General features: G+C 43.6%; 1 protein-coding gene across 2 annotated transcripts in view; it reads left to right on the top strand.

The window, feature by feature from the left end:
- Positions 1-668: 668 nt before the first annotated feature.
- Positions 669-23,780, top strand: part of Snx25 (sorting nexin 25) — a 118,484-nt gene continuing 95,372 nt past the window's right edge. For both annotated transcript variants that reach the window (XM_052162151.1, XM_052162150.1), the window contains exons 1-2: positions 669-1,193; positions 20,335-20,419. In XM_052162151.1, coding sequence (XP_052018111.1) covers positions 819-1,193; positions 20,335-20,419 — 460 coding nt within the window. In that variant the 5' untranslated portion in view covers positions 669-818. The remainder of the gene's footprint in view (positions 1,194-20,334; positions 20,420-23,780) is intronic.

Below are 23,780 nucleotides of genomic sequence, written 5' to 3'. Positions count from 1 at the left end.
GAACCGAATCGTTGTTGGCAACAAAAACACAAAATCGGAGCCAAATCGATTATGGCAGCTGTGTACACTCTCTGGCACCAGGGGGACACTCTGGGAGCCTTTCCATAAGTAAGTGGGAACCACAGGCTTCACTTAACTCCTCCAGTTTGGGCTTAGTCCCTATCTTCGGGCAGTGGGATCAGTTGGAAGAAAGTAGTAAAAGTGAGGATCAGGGACGGTATGAGGTTAATCAGAGAGCTACAGAACAAGGCCGGCGTCTGGTAAGGGGCTGTAGGCAAGGCGAGAAGCGGAGGGGGAAAAAAAGGGAGCACCTGAGCGGAGCTGTACTCAGGCTTCTGACACCTGCAGCAAAATTTTCCACGAACAGACGCTGTCCCCGGGGGGCGGGGGCGGGGCTCGGGAAGTAGCGGGGTCCACTGCGATTGGTCGCGCCCCTTTCCGGCCGCCCCCGCCCCCGGGTGGGCGGGGCGACCCCGCCCCACTGTCACTCAGCCGCAGGTCCCGCCCCCGCCCCCGCGCGTCTCAAGCCCGTGGGGCTTCAGTCCCCTCTCGCGGTCCCGCTACCTGGGCGCGCCCGGTCGGCGGGCAGCTGCGGGCCAGGCACGGGGCGGCGGCACCGAGAGGGGCGCGGCGGTGTCTGTTGGAGCGGTTCCCGCGCAGGGCCGCCGGCGAGGGCATGAGCGCGGGCTGCCCTTGCCTCGCGAGCGGCGGCCGGAGCGGCGAGGCGGCGGGGCTCCGCGCACAGGCCACGGCCCGGGGCGGCGCCGGGGGGCAGCGGGCCGGGAGATGAGCCTGTCGCCAGCGGCGCAGGAAGCAGCATGCACCGCGATGCCACCGACAGCAGCGGCGCCCGCCGCGGCCCCACGTCCGCCGCAGACGCCTGCCGCGCTGCCCGGGGCTCCGCGGACCGGCAGCGGACGGCGGACGTCCCGGGCGGGGGCTGGCGGGGGCCCGCGGCCGTGGCCGCCCTGGCGGTGCTGGCGCTGTGCTGCCTGGTCCCGGGCTGGGGACCGGCGGCGGGCACGGGGCCGGGCGCCTTGCTGCTGCGCCTCAGCCTGTACCTGAGCTGCGCCGCGGCCGCCTTGCTGCTGGGGACACTGGTCTCGCTCGTCTGCTGGAGCCCGCGCGCCCGGCCGCCGGACTTCGCCTCTTCCTGGAGCCGGCTGGCGGCGGCCGTCCGCTGTCCGCTGCGGGTGAGTACCGGTCTCGGCTGCCTCGCGTGCCCGCGGCCTCGTGCGCGCGCAGACCCCGGGGGGCTCCCGCAGGGTGGCCGGCCCGCTGCCGAAGCCCGCGCGGTTTTAGGCACTATAGTTACTCATCCACCATCCCCTGCACGGAGAGAGAGATCCATCCGGGCAGGTCTCAGATGTTGAAGTGCAGTTGGGGAGAAAAATTCGCACACAGCACCCACAGGAGGCAGGCTTCGCATTCAACACTGATAATCATGTTTGGGTCTTTGATCTGTCGTGGGTGGGAGATAACTTTATGACGGTTTCCAGAAGAGAAAACTTGGTTAGGTCACCCAGTCAGAGGTAGCTCCGTTCATACCTGTAAGATCCTGTCTTCCACCATGTTGGTTAAGTTGTAATGCAGCTCAGGTGGATGTCTGATTGAGGGTGCTTGAGGGGGTGGGATGCTCACCAGGAGCCAGGGTCTATTGCTAAGAGGAAAAGCTGCCCTCAGGGAGGTGTAGGTCATCAAGGTTGTGGTTATGTAGGAATATGTTGGTTATGTTGTGGAATGTGCGAAAGAACTGTATTTTTCAATGTACTTTGCCCTTCTTCCTACCGACCTTCTGTTTGCCTTTTATAAAACTTTACCTCCAATCTCTGTATAATAACCCTTTAAAAGGACCTTCTTTTTACCGGAACTTGGCTGATTGATAACTTCATAAAACTAAAATTGCCTGAGATCTTGGGGGCCAGGAGAATGGCAGTGACTCAACTTCATAAAAAAACAACGTTTGTTTGAGTGACTTCTGTCCCCAGACTTTCTGTTTGCTTATGGCATGAGCCGTTTATTACTTTCTGGGAGAGCTTTCTACTTTTCAAAATGACTTTCCAGAGCCTGTCACTTCATAATGGCATGCTCACTCATGAGACCCAGGAAACACAGTGGCAGTCTCAAAAGATTAGCAATGTCCATTCCGCTTAAAAAGTTTGATTTGGCTGTCTGTTGATTTCTCATTTGTAACTTGGAGTTGGTGAGTAGAAGTGTTGTTCCTTCTACTCTTCCCAGTTCTAATAAGTAAGGATCCTAAAAGTTTACCAGTTAGTTTTTAGACCTGTAAGGCACACAACAGTTTAAATATTATACATATGAACTTATACTAAGTTCAGTATATATTTGTTGAGCATCTTTTATAAACCAAGTCTTACATAGTCTAGAAGTTTGGGTTGGATTAGCAAGTCACTGAAAAGTCCTATTCCCTGCAGATTAGATTCCTGTGGGGAACCAGACAATAAATAAAGACAATACACGAGATACTTTTGGATAGTGTTTATAAAGCAAAAAAGAAACTCAGAGCTTGGGCTCTAGAGATGTAGGTGAGGGAGGAGTACAAATGGTGGGGCCAGGTTCACAGTTGTGATATTATCACTTACCAGTCAGGGTCCCCCAACCTCCTCACCAGGTGGAGTGCTACTCGGTTTCCTTCAGGGCCCACACCATCAGACCTCCTGGGTTGTTTCTGAGTAAGGGGAAATTTAAATTGTCATCCAGAAAAATGATTTTGCACATGAATTCTTGGGGGAGGAGGGAAAGGCCAGCAAGCGTAAACCCGATTTCAGGTGGTATTACTGGCCATCCTGTCTCAACTCCAACCCCTGTGACAGCTTTACCTAAGATCATCAGGAAGTTACTTTCTAAGTTGTAGATAATTTAAAGTTGAAGGGCATGCTAGTCACAGCATATTCAGGTTTCTTACAGGTGATGTTTACTCAAGACCCGCCGTCTGCTGTATTTGCGGTAATTCGAGTTTTTTAAGTGAATGTTCTCTTTATGACTGGAAGGCTGGGAAATAGAGACATGCGGTGTAGCGTAAGATATCTGGGAGCTCTGTGGGCGTAGACTGGAAGCTGGACCACACAGGTCATCTGTCATATGTGGAGCAGGAGGCTGGCTAGCAGTCAACCAAATGGAAACAGCTACACAGTGAATCCACAGGGAGTCAGACTCTGATTAAAATGCTCTGTTCTTCTGTAGAGCACTTGGAATGCTTTACATATGGGCTGGATAAGGATCCTGCCAGTCAGCCACTTTCTATCCCATTCCTCCTGCCTTCTCTCCCTCTTTGGTTTCCTTCTGTGGAGAGGGAAAAAACTTGCGCACATTGCTAACAGTAGATAAAGACTTGTTTTTGGTTTTTTTGGAGGCAGAGACTTGCTATATAGCCCAAACTAGCCTTGGGCACTCTCTCTCTCTCTCTTTTTAAAGAATACTTTTAAAAAAAATTGTATATGTGGTGTGTGCATGTATGTGTGTATGTGTGTATACATGTATATGTTGGTACACTTGCCTAAGTCCAGGCCAAAGGTCAACAGTTGACGTCTCCATTAAGTTGATTGATATTATTATAAAACTGAAAACTGCTTTGGGGCCAGGAGAATGGCTAGAGCTCCACTTCAGCAAAATGTTCCTCTGCTGAAGCGGCAGAGGTGGGAAGACTGTGAGAGCCAGGGGGTATGGGGTCACCTAGGAAACACAGCCTTCTAGACACCAGAGGACTGATGTACATGTGGACTCACAGAGGCTCAGGAGGCACACACAGGAACTGCACAGGTCTAAGCCAGATGGATCCCAGTGCCAAGGGGGGAAAGTGGACATGAGCCCTCACTCACAAAGGAAAATTAGTGTTCTCCAATGGAGTCTCACTGGGCGTGTCAGCCACATTCAAGGGCAGGCCTTTGCCTTCTGTAGATGGTCAACACGAGATGAACTCAATGGCAGTTTTGGAATTTTCTTTTTTTGTTGTTTTTTTTATTTGGTTTTTTTTTTTTTTTTTGTTATACAATACTTTGGAGATTTTTTTTTTTAAAAATAAAAAACCTTATAGACATTTTGTTTATATGTTATGGTTTCTGATTTTATTTTTTATGAATCTTCTCTGTGTGAATGTTTCTTGTGCTTTTTCTTTGGCTCCTTTTCCTGTTTGTTTTGTGTTATTCTGGTCTGTTTGATTTTATCGTATCTTATTATTATTTTAGATGCCTACTTGTATCCTAAGGAGAGAAAGAATAAAAGGAAGAAATGGTGTGGATTCCGGTGGGTCAGGAGGTGGGGGGGGGGGAACAGGGATAAGCTGGGGGAGGGAAACTGTGATCAGAATATATTGTATAAAAACTATTTTCAGTAAAAAAGATACAATTTTATTTTGCATATGTGGTACGCGCATGCATATGTGTGTGCATGTGTGTGTGGGTGCATTAGCCCAAGTTGAGGCCAGAGGTCAACAGTGATGTCTTTCTCCACATTATTATTAATTATTATTATTATTATTATCATCATCATCATCATTGTCTCGTCATCTTATTGAGACAGGGTCTCACTGAAGCTGGAGCTTCGCATTGGAGCTAAGCTGGCTGGCCAGTGAGCCCTAGCGATCCGCCCCTCTCTGTCTCGGAAAGCTCCATTTTTACAGAGTATATGCACCCAACAAAGATGATGGGAATCTAAACTCAGGCCCTCAAGCTTGTTCAGAGTTCCTTCATCTTCCCGCTGCAGCTTCTGAGCGTTGGCATTGTAGGCGCGGGCTATCACACCTGCTTGAGGAGGCTTGTCACACTTCTGGATGCTTCCCGGTGTTCTCAGTTGTAAACTCCATGTAGTTAGGATCTATAATTGACATTTTTTGTTTTTATCCTATGTACCTGACAGGAGTTGAAGACTGCTCAAATGTTTGCTGATGGTAATTAGGAAAGTTAGGTTTCTTTGTGGTCACTAAATTGTGCTTTTCCTTAACAATCTAATACCTAGTGGATATCCTAGGTATATGCACATTTTGGATTTTATATCAGTAGGAACAACTCCTGATTAAAAGTAGCTTTTATCTCAGAGAGAAATTCTATCTCAACGGTCCATTGGTATTTCAAGGAAATACAGAAGCCTTTCAGATCAAGAAGGTTGACCCCAGCATCTTGAGAATAGCCATCTGGGACAGTTCTTAGCTCAGTTTTGCTGAGAGGATGTCGTAGTGTAGGGTTCCTAGTTTAAGTGGAGTTTGGAATTCTGCTAGACCATTTAGCCTGTTTGGATTTGAGCGTTCAGTAGCCACCGGTGCTGGACCCTCGCACTCAGATCCAAGGAATGGAGTCATTTGATGTTGAAAAGCTTATTGCTGCGAGGCCGTTCAGATTATAGCCTCTTGTGGAAGAGAGGGACACTGCTTACATTTTGTTGAAATAGATCTCATTGAATTCCTTTTTTTTCCTTCTCAGTCTCAGAGTCTTGATTTTTCTCTTTTTGGTAGATAGAATTTACTACCTACTTTAAAAAGTTATTGTAAGTTGGAAATTTTATAATAGTGTATGTTTATAGGGAACACAGTATGGACTATTATGCAGATACGGATAATCAAATTAACTTCCGTCACCTGAAATACTTAACGTTTTCTATTTGATTTATACCATGTGAAAATGAATAATCAATTAATGGGAGTTGGCGGGTCAGAACAGGAAGTGCACGGAAGCTGGGTGGAGTAGCACGTGGGAAAGGGAAGCTCGTGGCTGCCTGAGGGAAGTACTTGTGGAGGACTGTCAAGTTCACCAGACAGAAAAGTCTAGAAAGATTGTCAAATCAAATCAACGAGCATTTCTAATTTCTGATCTTGTTGGTTTTTTGTTTGTTTTTTTTTTTTCTTTTTGGAATTTTTTTTTGTTTTATTTTGTTGTTGTTTTGTGCTGAGTGCCAGTATGCAGTATGCTCTCAGCAGATGGATTTTGATGAGAACGAAGGTTAATAAATACGGTTGACATTTTTAGGTTTGAAAGTTCTACCAGCTTCCTAGCGAAGACTGGGAGCCTTGCAACAGTAGCACTGAGAGCTTGAATTCCTCGCTCTATAAGTGGTGGCACTGTGACTTGGGGAGGATCCAGAGATGAACAAGAAGAGCCCCTGTCCAGCCCTCTCAGGCCGAGTGGCATTGACTGGAGAGAAAGGCAGATGTTTAGAGACAGTAAGAACATTCACACAGCCATCCTGTGCGCTATTGGCTTGGGTCAGACTGCTAGGATTCCTAAATGGGTTCTTTTACAAATACAAATGTTCTTTGAGTGAAACAAACTTAATTTAGTTACTTGGGAGGAAGAGGAAAAAACAGGAATTAGAGAGACTATGCATAGCCTCTTTGTGGCTTTCCATTATTATTCTAATGTGAAAAACAGTCCTCAATAATTTCATAACAGATAATCGCATAATATATTTAACCTCCCTGTTCAGAATATTTGTTCACTTTTCAACTAAGGGAGTTTTTAGTCCTGGTGTCCAGTAGGAAAAAACAAAACAAAACGGCTTTTTAAAAAATGCCTAATAAATCATTGGATTGATAATTGGTTTACAGAATACCAATTAAAAACTTTTAAATCAGAATCCTGCCTAAATGTTTGTGCATCAAGGATGCTGCCTTTTAAATTCATGCTGTACATAATTTCAGGTCACATGGTTAATAAAAGCGAATGGAAGGATACACAGTGTGCGAAGGGAAACCCTTTTTCATATAAAGGCAGGCACCGGTGCAGTTGCTATCCATTCTAGATACATTTTAACTAAACTAATAAAAATACACATTCAAGAAGCTTTTGATACCTATTATTTCATGGTCTATATTCAGTGATAGCACTTGCAGAAAAATTATATTCTCTGGTATCTTGTTAGGAAGGAAGGCTTCTTTAAGGCTGTGAAATGTGAAATAAAGTTACATATGAATAACGATAACTTCACAGCAGAGCGATATAATACAAGGAACATAAAAAGAAATGCCAATCAAAGCTGGCAAATGTATCTTAGGAAATGAGGAAGCTGTGTTTGAATTCGGCAGGGCTGTCCAAAGGGAACAATATACATTTTCATCGATTGTTAAAAGGATCCTGAAAAAACAGCTTCAGAGACAGAGCATTGGACCTTTTGAGATTTGAGTTGTCAGGGAATATATCAGACGAGTCACAGGAGCCAAGATTGGAAAGATAATCTTGGCTTGTGGAAGTCCTTAAAGGAGAGTAGAACTGAAGTTTAGTCTGTAGGCCCGGCAGCTTTTGACGTTTTTTGAGTACAACAGTGATAACATCAGAGGTAGGCTAGAGAAATGCCAAATAGGATGTGATTAGGCCAGAGTGATAGCATTGTGAAGAGGGTTAATGAAACTGCTGGCCACCAGAGAGTGCCTCAGGCCTCAAGTCCCAGTACTACAAAGGCCTGAGCGGAGTGGAAGCAAGTCTTGGTGATACAGTGAGTTCTAGCTGGACCAGCCTGAGTTATAGAATGAGTTCTCGTCCAGGAAAAAAAATAGCCAAGTTTTTTATTTGGCTTTATTAAACATCACTAGTTACATGGCAGATAGAGTTGAGAAGATTTTCAAGCGTCTGCCGGTCCCTTTAGCCCACACTCAGTACTAAACAACACCCAAAGTCTCTCTGTCCCAGTTAGTTTTGTTGTCAGCCTGACATACCCGGGGGAAAAAAAGGAATTCAATTGAAGATTTGCCTTAGCCAGACTGGCATGTGGGCATGTCTGGGACATTTTCTTGATGGCTAATTAATATAGGAGAGCCCAGTCTGTGGGAAGTGACCTCCCTGGGCTGATGGGCCAGGGCTGTATAAGAAAGGCAGTTGAATCCAACATTTGAAATATAAATAAATAAAATGTCCAATTAAAAAACAAAGAAAGAAAGAAGACAGGCAGGCAGGCAGCAGGCAGGCGGGCAGGCAGGTGGGCAGGCAGGTGGGCGGGCAGGCGGGCAGGCAGGCAGGCAGGCAGGCCGGTAGTTGACTATGAGCTTGGAAAGAGCTGTAAACAGCATCCTTTCATGGTCTCTGCTTCAGGTCCTGCCTCAGCTTCCCTACAGTCTATAACTGTAACCCCAAAAAGCCCTCTTCTCCCCCCAAGTTGGTTTTGGTTAGTGTTCTATCACAGAAACAAGTGGCAAACTAGAGCACCTGCTGTTTACACTTCAGTATGAAGGTTGAAGTCCTGAGCTGTGGTTGTCCTACGCTGAACCTTCTTAATTCTGGTCATTTCTGTATTTATTTCCAACTCTAGAATCTTAAGCAGCTTTTTGTCTGAGTAGTCCACAGTGATGTCACCTTGGTAATTGATGTTGCTAACTTAAAAATGCTGTAGGGTTCATGTCTAACCCATATCACACTGGGTAGGCACTGTCCTAGATTTTCTTCAAAAACGTATGTTTTCAATTGTACTGAAAAGGTGACTCAGCAAGTTTCCTGCAGAGAGTACAGGCTTCGGACAATGAGTAGTGTCTGCTGAAGGCTGTTAGCGTTCAAGTGAATATAGAAACCTGATTTTCTTTTAAAACAGCAATTGGACTTTTAAAAGAAAAAAATTGCAAACTCAACTAGCTTAACACTAAACTAGTTTATCTGATTGGTCAGATGCGGAGGGCAAGGGTAAGTCATCCCTAGACGCCTGTATACCCTGAGTGCCAGGTATAGGTCTGTGATATACACTGCTTGAGCCGTGGGCATTCCTATAGTTTATTCAAACACGATAGAGCTTTCCGGAAAACTTCCTGCATATGAGTGTATTTGGTGGGCCTCTGAGATCATGTGCTGCTTTTGGAGAAGGTAGCTAGGCTTTTGAGGTGTGCTGGATCTCACCCCAGAGCGAGCCAGTACTTATTGGCATCTCCAGGTCATGGCCTGTTCTTGTACATTTATTGGCCTGGGAATTCCTATGCCTGAATAGCAGGAAGCTAGGATGTAAATCAAAATGCGTGCAAATTTAAAGAGAAACGCCTCTGAGGACTAGGAGGAAACTGAATAAGATGTGTTCTGTTTGTGTTAGATTTAGTAAGTCTCCTATCTTAGTGTTTAATACACCTTTTGGAAAATTAATTTGCAACCTTCATTTCTTCCATAGCTAGACTAACTGTAGTCCTCACTGTCCTCTGTATGGTGTAGTAACAAATATCTGTAGGCTTTGACTGCTCATCTTCTGATTGGACCCTCCCCCCTCCCCAGTAAGCCTCCTCTCTCCCCTTTGACCCTCACCCCCTCCTCTTCACCACTACTCTCTCTACATTTCTGTGAGTTAGTCTTTTCAGTGTCTTCAGTTCTTGCCTGTTGGGGAGACAGCATTTCTGGGTGCTGCACTTCCTCCTTCCCAGAGCTGCAGATTCTGCTTATTCTTCTTGTCCTTATCAAGAAGCTTGCTTGATAGAGACAGGAAGCTCTTTCTTTCACTCAGTGCCTGCACGCAAACCAAGAAAGTTAGCCTGGTGTATGGAAGTTGGGGAATTGCAGCTCTCGGGACAGCAGCTTCTTTTCTGCTTGTGTCTTCTCTCCATCCTGCCTGAACCAGGTTTCAGGACCAAGCTAGACTGCACCCTTACCTCCAGAACCCTGGGTAAAGTCGTCTCCCAGAAAGTGGCCTCCTCCTATGCAGAGAATCCATAGAGATGCATTCCCTAAGGCGTTATCACAGTTTAACAGCATGTAACACAGGAAATAAACATTTTCAGTATTCTAGAAACTATCATATGCTTCTCTTATTTTCCCACCATAAGATGGTTGTTCATCTCTGTCCTTGAGTTTCTGTTTCACCAGACCTTTCCCCTTCCAAGATCTTTGGTAACTCAGAAAGCTGATGTGGTTTTCAGCTTTCAAGTCTGTTTGGAGGTGTCATTGAAATCCTGTCAGTGTCACTGGGCCCCTCGCACTCACCATCACTGCACTGGAGTCCCCTTTAGTCACCTGCTTACTTGACATTTCTCCTTAGTACTCACTGTAGTCCCTGAGAGAAGTCTAAGAGAGCGGAGATCAGTGAGGCCTCTTTCTTGCCTGCTATCAGTGAGCAGCACTGCCAGGGTCAGCCTGAGCCCCTTGACATCTTGGAAGACCCACCTGCGCTCCATCCACTATCTCGCATGGACCCATTTCTTTCAAGTTCTCACCCCGCCACAGCAAAGGTGCAGCCTCAGAAGTCTCTGCCTCTGGATTATCTCCTTTAATTTATTCTTTTAAAATAGAAGCCTATGCAGATCCCCCTTGAGTAACCTGTTTAATTAAGGCCTGTGGGTGGCTTCCTGTGGTTATTTGTAGCTCTAGTCTGAGCTGTAGCAGTTACTTCCACTCTGCACCCTAACCTCAGTCCTCAGTGTCAAACAAGCTCCCTGTGACTGGCAGGCTTGATGGCTTCCGCCTTCAGCCCTGCCGTCTGCCCCGTTCGTTACCTGTTCTCTTCTGCCTTCAGCTCTCAGCATTACCTGGGTAAAGGCGTTTCCCTGAATTTACATGTCCAGTAGCACCAAATACTTCTTGAGCTTATCACAGTTTTCAATTTTTCTTTTTCTAGACAGGGCCTCACTATATATCCCTGGCTATCCTGTAACTCACTCTGTAGACCAGGCTGGTGTTGAATTCAGAAATCCAACTGCCTCTGCCTACTGAGTGCTGGGATCAAAGGTGTGCACCACCACACCCAACTCACAGTTTTAATATTGTACTGTTTGGGAGTAGTCCCACGTCCTTTATTGTTAATCCTTGTACTCTAGGCAGAGTGACAGATTGACAGGCATGGACCTTCGTACCCAGCTGATAGGATATGAGGTAAGCATGATTGAATCCCATAACTGTTTCCTTGTTTTTAAACCTTAAAGTGATTTATCATTGTAAGAAATCACACATAATCAAGTCAGGGCTCAGGGGAAGGTCCAGCACCATTTCTCTGTCCACCTCGCGCTTCTCCCTTCTCATGAGTCAGTTCATTCTGGGCGTTGGTCGAATGACTGCATCAGTTTTAGGTACAACATTTTCACAGGATGGGAATTGGGAGAAGCAGGACAATGATTGGAACCATAAAAAATAAAATAAAATAAATAAAAAAGCAGCAAAACAATTCCTAGAAATGCCCCCTGGCAATGCTTCCCTCACATCTTATTGGTCAGGTTTGGACCAGTTCCCATTCCCAAGAATCTGCTGGTAAGGCGTCCAGGATTCTCACTGCCTTAGGACAGTCTGAGGAAGGAAGGGGGCGTAGGTGTTAAAACAATGAGCACTTCACCTCACGTGAGACGTTCTCGTGACTAGCATCATTCCTCTGTTCACGCACACTCAGAGCGCTTGCTGTCCTGACTTTATCTTTGTGTGGCATACATGTGTAGACCTCAAGCTCACAGAAGGCCTTGCTCCCATTCTTAGCATTTTAGTTCCACTCGATGGAGGTGCAGTTTCTGTTTTCCTTCTGTCTAGTCCTGTGGTCTTCATTTCTACCCAGGAAACATTTTCTAAGCTCAAGAGAGGGCAACTGTAGCTTAATTCTAGGATTCAGCTTATCTGTTTGAATGGATACAGATGCCATTTGTGTAGGTAAGAATGTAAAATTTTTGGTCCTACATATTTTGACATCCCCGTGGATGTGGTTAACTTGTAATTAGGTATTCAGATGTGCAATTTGGGGGAGAGATGAGGGCTAAACAAGTAGAATTGTTAGAGAGGGAGTTGGTAGTGTTGAATGGAAGGGAGCTGGTCAGGCAAAGGGTGGACAGACAGCCTGAGAGGGGCAGGTGGAGACTCAGGAGAGGAAGACCCAGAGAGGAAGTGAGAGAAGAGAGACTTGCCAACAGCATCATGGTGTGTGCGGACATCCAGAAAGGGGGTGACTCTACTCCACGACTTGGTGGATAGTGTGGGCCTGTGCCAGGATGGTATGCGGCTTCAGGCAACGAGGGGAAGGTAGTGTCTGAGGCAGAAGTGGCATTCAGGTTGCAGAGTGGGGGTGGGAAGTCTAGGGACAGACTGTACAGCACTTAGTCCAGTGGCAGGCTGAGGCGGGAAGGAGAGAGGGCAGAAGGGAAGATAGCGGTGCCATGCATTATGGGACGTTATTTCCTTTAAGGACATTTTTAGGCTTATTTATTTACTTTATGTGTATGAATGTAGTGTCTATGTACCTGTGTGTGTCTGGTACTCTCAGAGGTCAAAGAAGGTGTCAGATCCCCTGGAATTAAAGTTATAGAGGTGGCAAGCTGGCATTGTGTCATGTGGTACTGCCGTCATTCGTCTGTGTCAGAGACTTCAGAGTTCAGGGGAAGGGGCCGAAAATCTCAGAGGTGGCGGCTGGCCGATGGAGCGGTGCCAGGGGACAAGGTCAGAGCATGCATGGACGGAATCAGGCTTAAGACTGGTGGGGAGGGGTGATGTGGGAGCACTGTCTCAAGCCTCAAATATCTTGGTAAGTAGAAGGCAAAAATAATTACTGAAGGTGAGGAAGATGACATTTTATAAATGTTACTTCCTTTTTTAAAAGGTTATTTTAAGGGCAGTGGTAAACTATTTGGAAATTAATGGATGAAATAACAGCAAGAACCTTTTTTGAGCCCTTGCTGTTTACGAAGCATCACACTGAATACTCCCTGCTCTCAGTCTCTACGAAGCATCACACTGAATACTCCCTGCTCTCAGTCACAGGCATTTTAGTTTATGAATCAGGATGCAGGTTTAAATGGGTTAATGACATCCCAACCTGACGGAGCTAAATGACGGGAGGGTGGCTCTGGGTTCTTCATGGTGTGACAGATTAGACACAAGCAGATCTACTCGTCACTTAGCCCTCACATAAGCCAAGGGAGACACTAAGACCAGGAAGGATCTGAGAGCTTCGAGGGAAGAACCACAGATTGTCCACTGTCCTGGTGTGCCAGAGCCCTGTGAGTGCCTGTGGGGATGACTGAGGGCCGAGCGCGTGAGGTGAGGGATGTCGGTGGCTGAGATCTGACCCAGTGTCATGCGGTTCATCTTATTTCTCGTCTTTGACGGGGTTGCTTCTCAAAATTCTCTGGTAGAATGTCAGTGGGGTGGCTGAGGAGATGGCTTAGTTAGGAAGGGGTGATTGCCACCGGGTTTGGTCCTGAGGCCTACGGTAGACAGAAGAACCAACTCCGGCATTTTGTCCTCTGACCTCCACACACATAATGAAAGAATGTGAAAAAATAGCGTGCCATGGGGAAGAATGTGTTGCCTGTTGTGAGATGAGGGAATGAAGAGGCTAAGGTTGGGTCCCGGTGGAGGTTGCTACCTCTGGGCCACTTTGCCTGAAGCCCTCTCTGGCTGTATTATTGTCGTTTAAGAGATTTATTTAAGAAATTGCTCAGGAGCAATTTCACTCCTTAGGTGCAATCAAAGTTAGGTTTGGGGTGGGAGCGTTTTTTATTCTTTAGAGTAGTATAATTTTATAATTATGAGAGCACCTGAATTCTACAAATCAGTGGCTTCACTGACTTTATGTAACAATTTAAGACTTAACCTGTTGCTCTCCCTTTCTTCCCCTCTGGACCCTTCTCTTGGTCATTAAAAAAAAATCTTTGTGATTTTCACATGTGTGGTAAATGATTACTTTTGATGTCTAGATAACTTAACATGATAATCCATCTATCTTCCTGAGAATGACCTGATCTCATTCCGTTGTGTATATACCACATTTTCGTTACCCACGCCTGCTGAAGGGGGCGTAGGCTGGGGCCATGACCTGGCCTGTGCCGCGTGTTACAGTTAACACTGTTTGCAGATCTCTGATTTGTATTCTGACCTCATTGCTTTTGGATAAATACCCAGGAGTGCTATAGTGGTAGGTCTATTTTTAGTATTGTAAGGAATTTCCATACTGATTTCTGAAGTGGTTGGGCTAAGTGTATAGGGATTCTTAGTTTGTTGCTTGTGTTTTAGCCTTGTTAAAACTTCCAAAAATGACTGATTCTAACATTGTATAAAACAGCTTTTGATGTAGGCGCTATATTTATTTAAAACTGCCTCTATTAATTAAGCTGATCTCCCTGGCACTTTTTGCTGTTTGTTTCCCTGCATGGCCCTGGATGTCCTGCCAGTCACTCGGTAGATCATTCTGGTCGAACTCATAAGAGTTCTGCCTGCCTCTGCCTCCCAAGTATGGGATCAAAGGTGTGTGCCACCTCTGCCTAGCTATCCCTTGCCTTTTAAAGCAATTAATGGTTTGTTAATGGTATTAAGTGGGAATTCTGCAGAAAAAAAGGAGCTATGACATCTCCTTTATGAGCACAGTGAAGTATCGGCATAGTTATCATTCAGTGTCCAAAGGAACCTGGGCATGAGGAATTTTTCTTTTTGGAGGCAGAGTTTCACATAGTTGGGGTTACATTTTTATTTAGTTAGGATAATCTTACTTCTTACCCTCTGACTTGCACCTTCCATGCCTGAGTTCCAGGCATGTGGCACTGCACCTAGTGGTTGGAACCTAGGACTTTGTGCATGCTAGGCGAAGATGCAAAATCACAGCTCTCATCTTAAGGGAATAAGAAATAGTTTATTCCGGAGCCATTCTGAGTGACTATGGCCCCGGAACATAGATTTATGTTATCCCAAGTTTCATGTTCCAGTGTGTTGGTGGGTATGTTCGACAGCAGCGCGCGGAGATGGGAGGAGCTTTTCTATAGGCCTAAGATGCGACCTGATGCATTCTTAGCATTTGGACGGGGAAGCTAGTATTCTCCTATGTCAATAGATTATAAAAGGGGTTTTAAATCTATTGTCACAAGATGTTGATTCCAATGCAGAGGTGGGCAAGGAATGGCTGTTTCAGAGGCCAGAACTTCGCCCAAGATAAGCAAGCGTATTTAACCTCTGGACCTTAACTTTTCAACCCCTCCACAGTACTGACATTCTAATCAGCTAGTCAGCCTCTGCCAATAACAGATTCAGTTTTCCCTCCTAGCCAGATACAGCTTTTTCTTAGGAGTTTTTGTTCACATTGAGCTACAACTCAGTCCTATAGATGAGTCTTTTAAGATTCATCTCTCAATTTATATGAATCATTGTTTTATGTTAAAATAAATTTCTTTCTTTCTTTCTTTTCTTTTCTTTTCTTTTCTTTTCTTTTCTTTTCTTTTCTTTTCTTTTCTTTTCTTTCTTTCTTTCCCCCCCCAGACGTGGTTTCTCTGTGTAGCTCTGGCTGTCCTGGAACTCATTCTGTAGACCAGGCTGGCCTCGAACTCAGAAATCCACCTGCCTCTGCCTCCCAAGTGCTGGGATTAAAGGCGTGCACCACCACATCCTGGCAAATTTCTCATTCTTGTCTGGACCACTTAGGAATGTTTCTCAAAGTGGGGCCCAGGGATTTTTAGAGATTATTTAGAAATCATTGTTAAAAAATACTTATTCCAAAGATACAGTCTAAACTTCTTCGAATTAAGAAACTTAAAAGAGTTAGATATGATAATTCACATCAGTGATCTCATTGCTTGGGAGGCTGAGGCAGAGGGATTGATTTGTATTTGAGGCCAGCCTGAGCTATAGCAAGCTCCAGCCCAAAAATATACAGAAGGATTTATAAAACTATATCCAAAGACCTTTTCCCAAATTTATCTGGGAAATTAAATGCTTCCAAGTTGTAGATAGCAGCTTCCTGATGGCATAATGGATCAGGGAGAAAAGAACTCACTAGGCTGGCGTGAACTCAAGGAGATATGCCTGCCTCCCTCTCCCAAATGTAGGGGTTAAAGGTACACCCCACTCCTGGCCTAGTGAAGGCTTTTCAGCCATTTATCTAGTCAGAGGCAGAATTGCTCCTGTGGAAAGGCCTGTCTAAGAGGAGGATTTAGTCTTTGAATTCCAACATATATATTTATTTTAGATAGAAAGGGAAGAATTGGTTGTTAATATTTCTCTTTAGGCTGCTGTTGCCAGTTAGAAAGGACCTAACACCCTTTGTGAGTAGATTTAGTTGACTTGTGCTTTGAGTTTGTGCATAGCCCTCTTCTTAGTGTCTTATGCACGCTTATTATCAGGGCTGAGGACAGAGAGTCCACTTTGCTGCTTCAAGGCAGCTGTGAAACAGGCCTCATTGCATCAGATTGCCGATGGGAGTTTTCTAACTAGGCACAAATATTTTTATCACAGGGTTCTATTTAAAAACCAGCCAACCAATTAATAAAATGGTGTTGTGGTATTTTATATCAGAAATGGAATATAGTGTGCTGGGGAAAAGCCATTCTCTGTGACTCATCTAGCTGCTGCCTTACATAAGCTCTGGAGCAGGGGACGACGCTGGCTACCATTTAAGTTCAGAGTTGTCTCTTATGAAATGAGATTATGTAATATATGTCAATATGTATGAATTTCAAACTTCTTATGAAGTGCTCTTAGAGATTCAGTAGATGCTTGAGTAACTTCCTTCCACGACTAAAGGGAGCGGCCAAAAAGTCAAGAGGTTTCTGGAATATGAAGACTACTGGAGTTCTTAAGCACACTCCTGCTGCACAATGGCTTATTAGCTACTTGATTATGAGTGTTTACCAAGTATAGATTAAATCCCATGAGCACAGCAAATGCAGTTTATTTGCTTTTGTCTGTCAATATCCAACTAAGTGCCAGGCAGACAGAGTGAGTCTTCAGTGGTTATCCGATGATTGAACAAATTGATGGAAATGTGATTCACATTACAGAAACCCAAGATTGCCCAAACAAACTCAAACGATGTGAATATATGACAGAAGCAAGGAACAAAATTGGGCAGCATTTGTATCACACAAGCCTTTTCAGGAATTCAGACAGCTCATGCCAGAGGTGTTAGCTACTTTTTCCTCAGCCAGTTTGCTTTTGACTTTTTTCTCTAACTCCATTATTCATTCCATACTCTTTAATTTCTATTTCTCTTATATTTCTATTTGCATGTAATAATTTTCATTTCCAAATAATGGACTTAAATTTCTCTTAATCAAGCTGAGTATGTTTATTAAGGCCTTTCAGATTGGTATGTAAGAAATAAAATATGCTCCTCCCATGTAAATCTGATTCTTTAAAATACATTGGCAAACATTCTAAATATTATCAGCTTATCTTAAAAATCTATCCATATTGAATAGCTTAAAGAGATTTCGCCTTACTGAGAATACTTATTGTTTTTCCTTAGTTACCGGGAAGCATTTCTAGAGACATCTGCTTGTGACTCTAGAAATCAGAAAGCATGAAAGGGATGCCCAAGTCTGGAAGCACTGCCAGGAGAGCCTCTCCTCTGAGGGTGCACGCCTTAGGGTGTAGAACCGGGGCGGGAGATCCCCAGTTATTCCACGGTTCAGCTCAGCTGGGCAGCAGCATTGGTGGCGCTCCTCCTCCAGCCTCCACAGGCTTGCTCTTCAGTGTCCTCTCAGCTGGAGGAAACTTCTTGAAGCGATTCTTTAATTTTTATTATTTTATTTTGGTGTGTGTGTGTGTGTGTGTGTGTGTGTATGTGTGTGTGTACAGACAGGGGAGAGGGAGAGAGAGGCACTTTAAGAGTGTGCATGTGGCCACAGTGCGTTCGTTTGTGGAGGTCAGAGAACAGCCTTGGGGTCTGTCCGCATCGGCACCTGTTTGAGACCAGGTCTGTGTTTTCCCACTGTGTTGTATGCCTGGCTGGCTGCTCTGCAAGCTCTGGGAATTCTCCTGTGTGTCCCTCTCGTCCTCCCACAGGCCTGCTGGGTTATAGATGTTCACCTCTGTGTCTGGCTTTTAGGGGGCATTTCAGAGATTCTACCTCAGACCCTCACATTTGGGTTGAAAATTCTTGTTCCTACTGAACAGTCTCTCCAGCATAGGAAATCCTTTAGACATTAAATCCTTTACATAAAGTTACGATACACATTCACTATGTATTTCATAAGCACTTAGCGTTTTTTAGAACATTTCTGGTTGTACTTAACAGTACAAAAATAGAAATATTTTTTATTTAAAATAGGAAAAAAAGTTAGAAGCTAATTAAGTGTAGAGTAAGCAGATAAATTATGGTATATATATATATATATAAGTCATGCAAACATATTCCAAAGTTTTTATTATGAAAGCAATGCTTTTAACTCAATATTGAGTTTAAAAGCCAAATATGAATAGATTGTAATTTCTTTTAAAGGTATGCAAATGAGGGTGGTTGGATGGTTCAATGGGTAATGTGCTTGCATTGAGAGACTTGAATTCAGATCTGTAGAAAAAAGTAAAAAGTCAGGCATGATGGTGTATGCCTGGAACCCCAGTGCTGAGGAGGGCAGAGATGGGATTTCTAAGGTCTGCTAGCTAGCTAGTCTACCTGAATCTGCAAGCTCCAGGCACAGTAAGGTAAGGGCAATTGAGGAAGACTCTCCATGCTGACCTATGACCTCCATGTACACATGTGGACACACAAACAACACACACAATATGTACATAGAAAAAGTGCCATGATGGTTTGTGATTTGCATGCCATCTAGATGCTGCTGATTCATGTGTATTCTTCCCGTTACTGCGCATACTGACCCTAGTGGTTGCTTAGGTACGTTGTTATCTGCTTTACAGAGCAGGGAACTGAGGTACAGAAAGGTAACTCACTCTTAGGTCCAGCCACGAAATGCTGGGCACACTGACTCCAAGGAAATAGATCAAAACACTGCTGGATAAAGGGATATTCCTCAGTCCAGTCTTTACATCCATAATGTGCTCAGGGTGCACAGTGGGAGCTGTGTGCTTGAGTATGTCCCCAATCTTTGTCAGTCTTCATCTAATGACGTGGTCTATCACATTTCCTAGTCTTCTCTTTCGTGCCTGGAAAGATATACATGGCTTCTTCATTTCTTTGGTTTTGAATACATTATTTTTGAGGCCAAGGCAGATATGATTGTTTTGAAAGAGGCAGGGTTTTGAGAAAAGTGAGAAAGACGGTCAGACGCTCAGAATCTGTGGAGAGACAGCCCTGTGACACTTGTGTGGGCAATGAGGATGAGTGCAGGGTTGTATTTGCTTTTGTAAGATAGGTTACCATTATAGTAACTTCCCAGGATACACCCATCACCCCTGAACTTTGTGCATTTTCTTCCTTTCTTTCCCTTTCTCATCCTTCTTTTCCCTCACCCTCTGTCTGTCTGTCTATGCTAGGTTTGTCTGTGGCTTAAGTAGCTCAGGCTAACTTCAAACAAGGATAGCCATCTAATAACCCTCCTTTTGCATCCACATACTGGGATTATAGTCATGTGTCTCTATGCCTGGCTGTTTTGTTTTTTTTAACATAAACTAAACTGAAGTACATTGTAAAACACTTGAAAATCTATGTGCACAATAAAGGGGAGAGACTTTTGTTTACTGGAGTAGTGATGGTGATGGGCATGAGAGGAATTACGTCATCAGTGGCTTTGAAGCCACCCAGAGAGCACTGCCATCTTCCCAGTCTGTGTGGGCCAGGGTTCAGACAGCTGCTGGTTGTTTAATGACTGGTGTGTTGGCATGCCCAAGTTTCTCTGCAAGGTTCTCTGGGTGCTTTCTCTTCAGAGGGTATCTCTGGCTTGGCACATAGACAGTTTAAGCGTATCATGGCTATGGACTGAAAAGCCATTCAAGGAAGTGTTTATTTCTGTGCTGTCTGTTCTTGATTCTGAAGGTGTGCTTACATGTATTAAAGGAAAGCTTTCAGGTTATGGCCTGACTTTGGAAAACATTTTTCAAATGTGCAATTATATATTGCAATCTCTAATTTGTTCCTTCTAGAGAAGTCTGGGTGTAATTAAAACTGACCCTGTTTAGTTTGAGGTTGTTTTAAATCTTAATATGAAGATAGGTTTAATTTATTTTAATGAAATAAAAAACCAAATATATTTTTAAAATGATAGTAGCCTGGTCCACCAAAGCTTTTATGAATGAATATTGTGATATATACACTAAAATACCAAACCAGAAGTGGACGGATCGGCTTCCATATGGAGGCCATCTGAGGTATAGTATTACTTCAGTGTAAATTTTCCTAATGCAAGGACTGTGTAGTATGATGTTTGAGGGTAGGGGTATACACACACACACACACACACACACACACACACACACACACAACTTGGACCCCAAGTTGATTGTGGTCATGGTGTTTATGAAAACCCTAGCAGAGACAAATAGTGTTATCTTTCCCTCATTGACTTAGTTTTTGTTATGCTTTTGATTCTTGTAAATAGATTATCTAGATTTATAGTTTCCCACTATTTCCAATATTATAATATTTCTTTTTTTTCTAAACATTTCTTAATTAACCTTGAACATTTTTCTACTTTTCCAGAGTAAGATTACTCTCTTCTAATCTTTGTCTTGGTTTTATCTTTATATGTAGCTGATTCATTTCATAACATTTATCATGTTTTTCCTCTCATTTCAGAGCCCTGTGTATGGAAATCCACAGGAGACAGCTCAGGGCAGAAGAGTGGTCATTTCTCACAATATGGATCGCGCTCTGAGAGATGGTGAGGACAGACTGGGTTCGTGGAGTTGCTGTGTGAAGCAATCGCTGTTCTCAGAGGGAATTTGATATCTCTAGTTTATCTATCCTTCCCACAGCAGGAGGACTCTCATAAGTTTCTGGTTGAAGATTGGTGCATCTGTGTTTTGGAAGTAGTTTAAACATTTATAGAGTAGGAATTTCCAGGTCCCATGAAGCTAACCAGCATAGGAAAGATTTATCTACAATATGAAGTGCAGATCTGCTCTCTATTCTCCAAAATAGGTTCAGGAAATGTTTCATTCCGGACGCTGCCTGGCGGATGTGTGTTAGGGGTTAGTGGACTCGATGCGTGCATGAACAGACCAGTTAAGGAGGTTCAGCGATAGCCTCACAAGGGTGCAGAACATGCAAATGAGGTTTGCATGGAAAGGGACAATTGCAAAGTATACCATAGTATCTAAATATTAATGTTAATATTAATGTGAATAATATTTCATGGTGTTTATGAAAACCCTAGCAGAGACAAATAGTGTTATCTGTAGTTTGAAGATCAAATTAAGACTTTAAATGAGTATTAAAATCAGATTTCTAAACATTGATTTCAATTATCACACATGGAAAAAAGTTAAGAGGTGACTGAATAAATAATACACAGTTAAGTATTTTTTTATGTGGTATAGTTCACAAAAATGTTTAAATTTGAGGACGAGTATTACAGAAGTAGGAACATAATTGAAAATTTGAATTTTCAGATTTTATAAACTATCATTTAATGTTAGTAATGTTTCTTTTAATGATGAATATAATGACTTTTCTAAAATTTGCTGGATTTAAAATTTGACTTTTATTATTTACAACCTCCTGGTCTTGCTGGGCACGGCAAGGCATGCCTTAGTCTCTGCATTTGGGAGGCAGAGGCAGGCAGAGCTGCATAGGCAAGGCTACATAGTAAGATCCTGTCTTTACAAACCAAGAAACTTCAAGGAGAATTTTATTTTTACTAATGTGTGTGCCTGTGTATGTGTAAGTGCAGATGAGCACGTGTCCTGCTGTGCATGTGGAAGTTGGAGGGTAACTTTTGGGAGTCAATTATTTTCTTCTACCATGGCCCCTGGAAATGTAATTCAGGTTGTCTGACTTGCACAGCAATGCCTGTAATCACTGACCCATCCTGATGGCCCTGTGCCAATTAAAAATATTTATTTTTATTTTATGTGCTTGTGTATGGAGGCCTGCATGTATGTATGTGCATCACATGTGTGTCTGGTGCCGACTGAGAGCAGAAGAGGACATTTGAACTCCTGGGACAGCATTTACAGCTGTTGCGAGCCACCCGATGTGGGTGCTGGGAGCCGAACCTGGGCTCTTTGCAAGGACACCATGTCCTGTTAAACATGGATCACTGCTGTTAGATGCCCTGCCCCTCCAGAATTCTTAGTTGTTTCATCTAGAAAGATTAGTCTAATAAAAGATACTCCTCATCTCTGTAGCTGCTGGAGATGTGGCTCAGTGGTTAAGAGCACTTGCTGCTCTTGCAGAGGACCTGAGTTTGGTTTCCAGCACATACAGAGTGGCTCACAACCGTCTGTGTAGCTAGTGTCAGAGGATCTTATACTCTCTTCTGGTCTGCATGGGTACCACACAGGCACATGATGCACAGACAGACATGTAGTCACACACTCATACATATCAAATAAAAATAAAGCTTTAAAATGTTAAAAGTTTAATTCTATAGACTGTGTTTTAACTGTGTGTTTGAACTGTCTTATGTGCCACGCCTTACTTGTTCACCACTGGTGGACGTTCCCGCTGCTTCTAACCGGGGCCATTGTAAATGCCCAGACTATGGTGCCTTTGCATTTTGGAAGAGCTAAACATTTCTTTGCAGTTTTTTTGAGCATGCCTCTTTTCTCTTGGATGGGCCAGTTTGTTTTGGCCTCTGTGTGGGTGGGCTTAGGAAAATTCAAGGAGGTCTCCATGACAGAAACAAGAGACACATTGCCCAGAGCAGTGGTTTCCTCAGAGTGCCATAGAAGCCTTTGCATAGAAGCTTTGCTTAATTGTTATTTGGTACTTTGAGAGCACATTTGATGGTTTGTTTTTTTTTTATTAATGTATCACTTATATGTATCATGGAGATTTTGTGTAGTATTTCATCTTATTGTACAATTGGCACTAACTAAATCCAGCCCTTTCCCTTCTGGTAGTATTCTCTGTGCTACACTGAGGTTGGCGGGTTTTTTTTGTATTTTTCTCTTTTGTAGCTCAGCTTCTGTTATCTGGTAGACAGCATTGTTACGAAGCTTCTTAAGAATCAAAAGTCCTTTGTCTTACATAAGATGGTTTTTGGGAAATTGAACATCACATCCTTTACCAAAGTGAGAGCTGTTGGCTGCTGTAACAATAGATTTTGGAGTGCAGTTTACGAAATTGGCAGCAGCTGATAACAACAGTAACAAACAAGCCAAAACTGGAATTCTAAAAGCGTGGCCATGTAAATTTATGGTGACTCTAGAACTGTGTGTTGAGGAAGCTAAGAGATTATACAAGCATTTAGAAACATCCATAGTAAATGCAGCTTGTATCTTTAGAGTATACTTTATATTTCTAACCGATAGCACCGGTATATTCCTGTAAACTGTAGAGAAGGATGACAAACTTAGTGTTAGTAAAAGTGGTAGTCTGTGTGCAGAACAGCTTGGGTGTGTTTGTCATGGCTGCAGTTATTTACCTGCAGGTGATGTGACCCACTTAGAAAATGTGTAAAAATTATCTAGTTAATAATTTTAACTAGATAATATTGTACCATTTTATCTTTATAAATTTACTGCCTTTGGAGTATATCATTTAAAACAATGTAATCAAAGAGTTCATTGAGTTCAAATATATGTGTGGTACCAATATAAACATGTTCCTTGCTAAGGACCTTTTGCGTTGTAGCTCAGTACCGATGAGGAATTGCCTGAAGTCTTTACATTCTGAGTGACAAGATTAAAAGAGTAGGTGTTAGATGGAACAACAAAACTATACTTCGTATGCTAGAAGTTAACCTGTTGACTTCGCTGCTGGAAAGGTGTCCCACGGTGCAGTAGAGACATGATTGCTGTTGAGGCAACCAACTGCTCTTTGAATGGGTTTGCGTCCCGCTTTACAGGAGGGAATTTGTGTTCTGGAATTGATTCACCTTTCAGTTATCTTTTAAAAAATTTTATTGAGTGGACTGAGAGACCACGCAGTCGGTAAAATCGCTTACCATCTAGACATAAGAACCTGCCATTCAGGTAAAGGCAGCCTCAGTGGCGTACATCTCCATTCCTAGTGTTGAGGAAGTGGAGACAGTCAACCTAGCTAAATCAGTTAGCTCCAGGTTCAGGAAGGAGCCC

This window comes from Apodemus sylvaticus, chromosome 18 (genome assembly GCF_947179515.1).
Source record: "Apodemus sylvaticus chromosome 18, mApoSyl1.1, whole genome shotgun sequence".
Taxonomy (NCBI): domain Eukaryota; kingdom Metazoa; phylum Chordata; class Mammalia; order Rodentia; family Muridae; genus Apodemus; species Apodemus sylvaticus.
Note: the sequence above shows the minus strand (reverse complement) of the source record. Positions and strands in the feature narration are given on the sequence as shown.